This window comes from Arachis ipaensis, chromosome B07, assembly GCF_000816755.2.
Source record: "Arachis ipaensis cultivar K30076 chromosome B07, Araip1.1, whole genome shotgun sequence".
NCBI lineage: Eukaryota > Viridiplantae > Streptophyta > Magnoliopsida > Fabales > Fabaceae > Arachis > Arachis ipaensis.
The window spans coordinates 7,808,186-7,818,581 of record NC_029791.2 but is presented as its reverse complement, the minus strand read 5'-3'; the positions used below and the strand labels follow the sequence as shown (position 1 = coordinate 7,818,581).

Genomic DNA, 10,396 nt, shown 5'->3' with positions numbered 1-10,396 from the left:
ATTAGAAAGAATGTGATGATAGTTCAGTAGAAAATTTAGTGGATTCGGTTGTAAATTGGAGTGAGCACCCAACTCGAATAGGGACATATTCTCTTTATTGTTCTTCATTCGTTTATCTTTTCTCATTTATCAATACAAATCATCTCTAATCCCATTACACTATTTTTACAATTCTTAATCTAACAACTGGTGCTTTCATTGAGAGGGGAATGGCCAATCCTGATGAACTTAACCGCCTGGCAAAAATTGCTGCATTGCAACGTGATCACGTAGAAGTGGCTAGGCAGCTTGGAACCTGCAGTGCACGTATGGAAGAGTTAGAAAATTCAATGCGTGACATTCAAACTATGTTAAAGGAATCGCTAAAAATGAAACGGGCTGAACCTGAACTTGATGAAGAAGTAATTTCTCGTAGTTCCTATACACGCGGGAGTCCAAGCTCTCATCTACCATTGAATCGGGCATACAAACCTGAACTACCATTGTTTGATGGAGATCGGGTGGAGTAATGGGTGTTCAAAGCTCGAGAGTACTTCGAGTGGTACTCGGTAACCAGTGATATGAGGGTACGTATGCTTTCCTTTCACCTCAGTGGATCTGCTTATTCCTGGTATAGATGCGTAATTAACAATAATATTCAATACACTTGGGAGAATTTTTTGGATGCTTTGTTGATAAGATTTGGCCAGAATCAATTTTATGACCCTAAGGCAACTCTTAAGGAGCTAAAACAAACTTCTACGGTGGCTGAATATCAGAATCAATTTGAAGAATTGTCCAATCAAGTGACTGGATTGAGTGAAGAATGGTTAATTTCGCTATTTGTGGCTGAGTTGCATGATCATCTAAAGTGTGAGTTACTCTTAGCCAAACCAACTTCATATGTCACCGCAACTTTGTTGGCACGACTGCATGAGCAGAAACTTGCAGCTGCTGCACCCCTTTATCATAAATCACCCACAACCCATACCTCTCAACCTTTACACCTTACACCAAACATTGTCACCCAACCACACACCATTCGCAATTCTGCCCAAAAAAATAATTCACCATCTACCATGCCTCCCTCATCAAACACCACCACACAAACACCTAACTTACCAAATCCTAACCCACCCTTTAGGAAACTCACGGCATCCGAAATTAAACTGAAAAGAGAAAAGGGCCTTTGTTATCATTGTGAAGAGAAGTGGTCTCCGGGGCACCGTTGTAAGACCTCTTGCTACCGTTTAATAGGAGAAGAGGAGTGGCAAGAAATATTGAAAGAACCTGAACCAGAGGTAATCCAGTCACCCAAGATTGACAGTCCCATTGTTGTTGAACCTATGAGACTCGAGATTAGCTTTAATACTATGGTCGGCCAACACCAACCGACTACTTTTCGACTGAAAGGAACATACAAAGGGCAAACGGTTATGGTTCTTATCGATGGCGGTAACACTCATAATTTTGTTAAGGCGAGAGTGGCTGAGAAATTAGAGTTTCCGATCAAGCAAACAGTACCTCTACAGGTACTAGTGGGTAATGGTGATATTATAGGGTGCAGGGCCTTGTGTGAAGATGTTCCGCTGGTCATGAAAGGGTACCAATTTAATGTGAGCACTTTTGTTTTGGAATTACAAGGAGCTGATGTAGTTCTCGAAGTCCAATGGCTAATGTATTTAGGGTATGTTACTACCCATTATGGACTACTAACAATGGAATTCATTGTCAACAATACAGCTGTTAAGCTACAGGGTGAACGGCTACTACAATTTGAAGCCATCAGCAATAAGATGTTGCAAAAAATGGTCTTTTCGGAGGTGGTGACTACACTTTATCATATGAAAATGGTGACTAACCAAGAAGACACAGTGGCTGCCCAGGTCACTGACGAGGTGCAACAGATTTTAAACACCCATGAAGAGGTTTTTGCCGAGCCCTCCCGACTGCCGCCATATCGAGAGATTGATCATAAAATCCACCTAGTACCAGGGTCACAACCGGTTAGTGTTCAACCATACAAGTACCCTCATTTTCAGAAAGAACAGATGGAACGATTAGTGGCTGAAATGCTAGAAACAGGGGTTATTAGGGAAAGTCAGAGCGCCTACTCGAGCCTGGTGTTGTTGGTTCGCAAGAAGGATGGTAGTTGGAGATTTTGTGTAGACTACCGGGCCCTAAATGCAATCACCATCAAAGAAAAGTTTCATATTCCCACTATTGAAGAGATACTAGATGAGTTGTTTGGTGCAGAATTTTTTTCCAAAATTGACCTAAGAACAAGATGCCACCAGATTCGTATGAGCGAAGATACTATTCCTATGATGGCTTTTTAGACCCACCAAGGGCATTATGAGTTCGTGGTCATGCCATTTGGACTAACTAATGCCCCGTCGACATTCCAAGCCACTATGAACAAGATATTTCAGCCATATCTCTGAAAGTTCATCGCTGTTTTTTTTTACGACATCCTAGTGTACATCAAGACGTGGGAGGAACATTTACAACACCTAGAGCTAACTCTGAATGTCCTTGCTCAACATCGTCTATTTGCTAAACGCTCAAAGTGTACGTTTAGATAGCAACAAGTCGATTATTTGGGACACATTGTATGTGCGGCCGGTGTAAAGGTTGATCCGGCAAAGATTGAGGTCATTCAAGCGTGGCCCTTACCGAACACACTCAAACAACTAAGAGGATTCCTCATCTTGACAGGATATTATAGGAAATTTGTGGCTGGCTATGCTACTATTGCTCACCCTCTTACAGAATTGTTAAAGAAGAATAACTTCTCTTGGGGTGTGGAGGCTGAACAGGCCTTCCATGACCTCAAGTTGCCATGGTTCACACCCCGGTGCTGGTCCTACCAGATTTTAGTAAATAATTTACTGTGGAGAGTGATGCATCCCACACAAGAATTGGGGTGGTACTTACCCAAAATGGCCACCCCTTTGAATATTTTAGCAAGAAGATAAACTGCAAGATGATGCTAGCCTCAGCTTATGTCCGGGAGCTCTATGCAATTACCCAGGCAGTTGCAAAATGGTGACACTACCTTTTAGGGAGACAATTTACTATTAAGACAGATCATCAAGTCTTGAAGGAGTTGCTAACTCAAGTCATCCTGACTCCAGATCAGCAATATTACCTAGCTAAGTTGCTTGGCTATGATTTTGTGATTGAGTATAGACCTGGAAAACTAAATCAGGTGGCAGATGCCCTTTCGCGCCACCCAAACTCAGTTCTCCAACCGGAATTCGAAGCCTTGTCTATGGTACAGAACTCGTTGTTGCAATCCTTAAGGGACGCTAACCAGCAGTGCGAAGAGCTGCTTGGGATGCACTAGCAACTGCGATAGGGGAAACTTGAGCCGGATTATGTTGTGACAGAGGGAGTGCTACAATACCAAGGTCGCATTTAGGTTCCAGATTTTCAAGGGCTACGAGAATTGCTCCTAAGTGAATTCCACGCATCTTTGCAGGGGGACATGGAGGAGTGCTTAAGACTTACAAGGGTCTTAGTGATACTTTTTTCTGGCCAGGGATGCATGCCGATGTGCATAAGTTCATTGCGCAGTGTTTAGATTGTCAAGTTACTAAGTACGTGCTAGCTAAGACTCAAGGCTTACTACAGCCTCTCCCTATCCTTACCAGATCCTGAGAGGCAGTTTCTTTGGACTTCATTATCCAATTACCCAGATCAGTGGGGCACAGTGCCATTATAGTCGTGGTTGATCATTTCAGTAAAATGGGTCATTTCTCAGCGTTGAAGCCGGGCTTTACTGCAAAGGACGCAGCCATAGCCTTCATTCATACAATTGTGCGTTTCCATGGGTTCTTTACTACTATGGTTTCTGATCGCGATCCTATTTTTCTAAGCAAGTTTTGGCGAAACCTATTTGAGTTTAGCGGCACCAAATTGCATTACAGTATCGCTTATCACCCTCAGAGTAACGGTCAAACTGAGGTGGTGAACAGGACAGTGGAACAGTATTTGCGGGTTTTCACTCACTCCTTTCCGCACAAGTAGGTCTCCTACCTTGTTTGGGTTGAATTTTGTTATAATGGATCTTTTCATTCAGCAATCAATATGCCCCCCATGAGGCCTTGTATGGCTTCCCTATGCCCACTATACCTGGCTATACCCCTGGCTCTACTACTGTATGGGAGGTTGATGACATGTTGTGTCTGAGAGCCGCTTTTGATCGCTAGTTACGCTACTCGCTGCAACAGGCTCAGAACAAGATGCAAAACCAGGCTAATAAACATAGAAGGGAGAAACAATTTGAGGTGGGACAATGGGTTTTGTTAAAAATTAGAGCCTACAAACAACGTTCTGTCACAAGGGGAAAATTCAACAAATTCCATCAATGCTATTATGGTCCATATCAGATAGTTCAAAAGGTTGGATTAGTGGCTTACCGTTTGAAGCTACCTGATGCGTGTGCCTTGCATCCCGTGTTTCATGTGTCTGTGTTGAAGGAGTACCACGGCGACCCGACTACGGCGGTGTCTTCGACTGCCGACTTGCCCTCCTCTCTTCGGCCCCACCCGCTTGCGATTTTGGCCCGCCGCACTGCCAATAGCCCAGATGGACCACGATCTTAGGTTCTTGTGGATTGGGAAGGTCTTCCACGTGAGGAGACAACCTGGGAGGATGAAGCCACGATTTGCATGTTGTTTTCCGACATTGACCTTGAGGACAAGGTCCTTATGGAGGGCAGGATTATTGATAGCTCTAACCCAAATATTGATAGCTCTAGCCCAAATGAATATGAACATGTTCCTGCAGCAGTAAAGGAATTGGAGGTTGGGCCAACGGAAGCTGAACCCATTGCTCTCAAGACCAGAAACAAGCCTACTTGGATAAAGGATTTTGTGCTCAACTGATGAGAGGAGAAGGGGCATGAAAATGGCATCATTGTGACACCTTGGCAAGTTATTTAGAGAGGAATATATTAGAAAGAATGTGATGAGAGTTCAGTAAAAAATTTAGTGGATTCGGTTGTAAATTGGAGTGAGCACCCAACTCGAATAGGGGCACATTCTCTTTACCGTTCTTCATTCGTTTATCTTTTCTCATTTATCAATACAAATCATCTCTAATCTCATTACACTATTTTTACAATTCTTAATCTAACACAATTACTCCTATTGTCATCTCCACTCCCAAACTTTTTTTTTACTTTTCTTCTAACACATCATTGATTAACCAACTCGTTAATCTGTTCCCAAACATTTTTTCAATAAATTATTTTGTTCCGAAAAATAGTCCTATTTCTATATATTTTCAATTTGGACATATAGTAGGCAAGAAAAAAATAGATCACTTTTTTTTTGTCATGTTATACACTTCTCTTGATTTTCTTAATTTTTGAACCATGTTATTCTGTCTTTGGCACCTATCCAACTTACTCTATCACTACACAAAATCAGCTACCTTAATTTTGAAAGAAATTTACAGTGTATCAATAAATGATTTACTGTTTTCCGTGCTTCATTACACAACACGCACCTATCTTCACTTTGAGGTATGATATTCCTCTTCACAAGCTTGTCAATTGTATTCAGTTTGTCTATCATCACCATCCAAATAAGTATTTTCATCATCGGAAAAACAAGTCCACTCCACATCTAGTAATATATGTGCTTTACATTTGGAGCTCTTAGAATTCTTCCGGTTGCTGTATTGATAAACGACTTCACGTTATATGTCCCTTTCGAGCCAAATATCCACACTACTCTATTCCTATAACCTGCACATAAAGTAACACTTTCCAAAATATTATTAAACTCGCCTATTTGTGCCATTTTTCTGTCAAGGAATTTCTTCCTTCGTTGGAAGTTTTAGATTCAAATTGACCCACTCCACTTGTCACAGTCACTAATCATACTTTTTTTTTCTGACATGAGACGTTACAAAGGAATGAGCATTTTTTCGAGCGTTCTTATCCCGGACCACTCGTCTTTTCAAAGTCTAGTTTGGGTTCCATCGCCAATACATATCCTCCACCCCTTATTGCACTTCTCTTTAAATACATTGTTGCTATCCGCAATAGTAACTATCTCTTTTTACGGCCTGTTCGCTCTCTTACATATATATTTCTCTACCGGCAAACCCACATCCACATCATAGCACAATGTTACCTTTTTTTCCATAACACATCACTTTCATTTGAGAATTGTCACTACCATTTAAACAATATGGCTATATTCTTCAACTTACTTCTAGCATTCCAAAGGAAGTAAGGTCATAAATTCATAATACAGGAGCCTTTGTCCTCATTTTGAGTAGATATAGATACGCTCCTCATTCATGATCTAATGATTATAATAATTGACTTATTAACCTCCAAATTAATAACTCTTCCAACAATCTTGATGAAGCTTTTAAGAGAACCATTATGAGACAAGTCATTCTTCATAGATTAACTTCGTTCAATTTCTTATAAGAAAAATGTTTAGAAGGCATTAAAATTTAGAGAAAAGGACAAATAGGTCCCTAACCTTTTGCCCCGCGGATATTTTTGTCTCTGACTATTAAAAAATAATTTGAAGTCCCTAACCTTCACAAAAGTTGGACGGATCAGTCCCTCCATCCAAATGCTTGTCACGCATATGCGTCGCCTGGCAGACTTCCCTCTCACGAGTACGCGTGGGTCACGTGTACGCGTCGCCATGAATTCAGCAAATCCTCATTTTTTCCTGAATTCTCCACTTTGCATCTTTTTTTTTTCATTTCTTTCAAGCTATTATTGCCTTTAAAACTTTCAATCACTCAAACAAACATATCAAGGCATCGAATGGGAGAAAAGTAAATTAAATTTAGCCCTAACCCCATTATAACCATTGAAAAGACCTCTTGATATGTGTATCCATGTATTGAATATATGTTGATTGGTAGAAGAAGAGCAAGCTTTAGAAAGCTAGATTAGTAGAGAATTGAGAAGATCGATCCTCAAACACTATAGAGATTAGAGTGCAAACACTTCCGATGAGGGTTCGATACTCAATCCCTTGTTCCTTGCTTTCACGAATTTTCTTCTTGCAAGTATATTTATACTTCATTTTGAGATTTGAATTAGTGGAATTCATAAATCATCATACTATATTAGCCCTACTTGTTCATATATGTTCTTGGAGATTAATTCATTTTTAACCAAGTAGGTAGACGCATTTTGCATATTAGTTGATGAACCACAAGAGTTTAGCATGAGGACATGCTAATGTTTAAGTATGAAAAAGTTGATGAACCACAATTTTATAGTTTATATTGTATTGAATTTGGTGGATTTTATCAATTTTTTCCATATTTATTTTCTAAAATAGCATGGTTTTGTGAATTTCTCCTAAGTGTGCTTAATAATTGAAAACATGCTTTCTAGGCTATTAAATTGCTAGATTTAATTTACTTTTCTCCCATTCGATGCCTTGATATGTTTGTTTGAGTGATTTAAAGTTTTGAAGGCAAGAATGGCTTGAAAGAAATGGAAAAAAACATGCAAAGTGGAGAATTCATGAAGAAATGAGGATTTGTTGAATTCATGGCGACGCGTACGCGTAAGAGGGAAGTCTGCCAGGCGACTCGTACGCGTGACAAGCATTACAAGAGCTACGTCAGACTTCCGTTGGGTCTGACGGAGGTATTTGGATGGAGGGACTGATCCGTCTAACTTTTGTGAAGGTCAGAGATTTAAAAATATTTTTCAATGGTTAGGGACGAAAATGTCCACGAGACAAAAGGTCAGAAACCTATTTGTCTTTTTTCTCTAAAATTTATTATTTTTAGCCATTACTTAATCATTAATTCAGTTTCTTTAGTCTAATAATTTAACAACATATTTTATTTTATATTTTTAAATACTTTATTGAATACCTCCTGATGGCCCACTAAACATTTTTCTCCTTATAAATACCTTATGATATGAACCATTTTCCCGAACTCATTCACACTAACTCCTTAACTTAGCCATGAAAGTCTTTGCAAGTACATTGCCTATCCACTCAAAATCTAAAACTTCACGTAGAGCTCACAAATTTGCTTGCTATTCAAAGTCTCATTTACGAAAATTTTCTAGTCCTTCTGATGTAACTTGTAACAATATAATTACTAATATATTCTTTAAAAGAAATGCATGCTATCAAATAAAATCTTAGAATTAAATCAATTTTCATGTTTAATTCTTAAACAAAACATTCCTGTAAAAATGAAATATTAATCATATTTATTAGAGATATAACTATTTATGTATTTTCTCTTATCAATTTAAATTTAAAAAAAATAATTTTACAATGATATTTAAAAAAATTTGTAAAAAATTTTAAATTAACGAAGAGGAATTAAAAATATGTTAAATTTAACCACGCTAAACAAAATAAAAAATAACCACACCTACTTGATAAGTTGGGCCATATATATATTCAAGCGTTTGAAAACTAATTTCTGCCAAATAAAAAATAATAATTAGATTTTGGACTATGCCACAAGATATGTTTTTTTTTTGAGGGACCACAAGATTCACGCCCACGCCCATTTAAAACAGTCTATCTGTTTTACAAGCCTGGTCCTGAAATCTGAACTAGCCCATGAAATGAATATATATATATAACTCCACAATTTCTCGAACGCAATTGTGAGTCCAATAGTGTAAAACAAACTACATAGTACATACAAAGCAACAGGAATAAAATTATATTATGGCTATCCCAAAAAAAAAGACTATGGAAAATCCTAAAGTACTAATACTTTTAGACATTTCCTAGAAAAAATAAAAAATTAATTAATGTTAATTCCAATGTAAAATAAATACAAAAAATATAATTATCTATTTTTTTCGTAATATCTAAAAAAAAGGCTTATATAACGGGTTCTTCATCGATTAGATATATATGATATGATACGGTATCACTTGTAATCTTGTATATATGTTATGGTTCATAGAATCTAAAATACTGGATAGAGGTGCATTATTTATAGAAAATCATACTTTAATAATGGCCCCCTAAAGCCTCGTCGCAATCAAAACATTGCAGATTGCAGCTATATATATGTATCAATGTATGCCTTTAATAATTTACCTAATTATTAGTAGTCTCTTTCAGTAAGCAATAATAATAATTGTTGCACAAAAAATACACTCAAACTCTTTACTACAAATCAAATATAGCAATAAACTAATCGACTATCTTATGTATGTATGTATGNNNNACTAAAATAAAACTAACTTCACTCTCTCTATATAATTGCCTCTTCTCAAAATAAAAACAAAAGTATATTGACTTTTTTCGTTAATAATGAATTAATTTATTCTCCCTTGTTATAAAATAAAGTACGAGGCTTATTTCATAATAAGAAAGAATAAATCAATTCAATATTAAAAAATAAAAAAGTTGACCCACGCAACTTAAATCATCTAGTAACCAAGGGGAACCATCGTTCATGAAAAGAAGATTGGTAAGCCATCATGAAGAAGAGAAACACAAGCAAGAGTGCCACTCCCCACGGTGACCCTCCGGCACGGTGCAACGACTCCCTCTCCTCCGGCAAAGGAATCGGAAACGACTCGGAGGAGAGGCAGTGTACAATAAGCAACAAGATTAGCGGAACAAGTGCTAGCAAGATCTTGACCTGAACAAGCAAATCCTCAAACTTGGACTCATAGTTTATGTACCAAGAAAATACCAACACAAAGAAGAGTATGAACATGAAGAAGCATAGGTGAAGTGGGAAAGAGAAATATTCCCAGAAGTAGTATTGATCATTATAGTATCTAGCCATGAATGTTATTTTTCTTATTATTATTGTTATGAGTGAGTAGCTAGCTAGGGTTAAAAGAAGTAATATGTTTGCTCTTTGTTTGTGAAGTTGTTGGGACTTGGGAGTGAGTTTTATTGTGTTGTTGAAGATCTTTCGGGTGTTGTTTGGAGCTTTCTAGGAGGTTTGGTTTTGTAGGAGTGGATTGCATTGTGTATTGTTTGGTCAAAAAGGTTTTTATAGGGAGTTTGGGTCATGTTCATGATTGTTATTTTCCAAGTGTACATTTAGGAAAGGGTGATCCGCTGATGTGAATGTTGATTTCTTTATTTTGTGGATTGCCTTTTTATGTATCCCAATCCCATAATTGGTTTTTTGAAAATGTCATAATTATTTATTTTAATAAGAAGAAATAAAAATAATAAAATAAGTTGTCAACAATCAACTTAAATAGATTCTTTAAGTACAATATTTAAATTTTAATTATATAAATTTTGTGAAACAGGTTAAAGTGCAGATTTATATCATCCATATATAATAACGGAGTGAAATTTTTATAAAATAAAGTAGGACAGAATAAATTCAAATGAGTTAAGCTTTAAAGTGATTTTTGAGATTTGTATGTGCACTAAAATTTTAAATAAGGTTAAATTTATATAGA

The 10,396-nt window shown here is 37.4% G+C and overlaps 3 protein-coding genes across 3 annotated transcripts; 2 read left to right on the top strand and 1 right to left on the bottom strand.

Moving 5' to 3' along the window:
- Positions 561-2,318, top strand: LOC110264971. The gene has a single exon (XM_021107664.1). It carries the CDS (start codon positions 561-563, stop codon positions 2,316-2,318), a length of 1,758 nt encoding a protein of 585 aa, XP_020963323.1.
- On the top strand, positions 3,730-4,589 carry LOC110264970. The gene is made up of 3 exons (XM_021107663.1): positions 3,730-3,971; positions 4,064-4,142; positions 4,194-4,589. Exons 1-3 carry the CDS (start codon positions 3,730-3,732, stop codon positions 4,587-4,589), a joined length of 717 nt encoding a protein of 238 aa, XP_020963322.1.
- LOC107608196 lies at positions 9,270-10,104 on the bottom strand. Its single transcript, XM_016310063.2, has one exon. The coding sequence runs from the start codon at positions 9,757-9,759 to the stop codon at positions 9,391-9,393; it is 369 nt and encodes a 122-aa protein (XP_016165549.1). The 5' UTR covers positions 9,760-10,104; the 3' UTR covers positions 9,270-9,390.

Coding starts and splice junctions, on each gene's coding strand:
- LOC110264971 (XM_021107664.1), top strand. CDS start 561: ATGAGGGTACGTATGCTTTCCTTTCACCTCAGTGGATCTGCTTATTCC.
- LOC110264970 (XM_021107663.1), top strand. CDS start 3,730: ATGGGTCATTTCTCAGCGTTGAAGCCGGGCTTTACTGCAAAGGACGCA. Junction 3,972..4,063: donor GTGAACAGGACAGTGGAACA/GTATTTGCGGGT, acceptor CTTTTCATTCAG/CAATCAATATGCCCCCCATG. Junction 4,143..4,193: donor ATACCCCTGGCTCTACTACT/GTATGGGAGGTT, acceptor TTTGATCGCTAG/TTACGCTACTCGCTGCAACA.
- LOC107608196 (XM_016310063.2), bottom strand. CDS start 9,759: ATGGCTAGATACTATAATGATCAATACTACTTCTGGGAATATTTCTCT.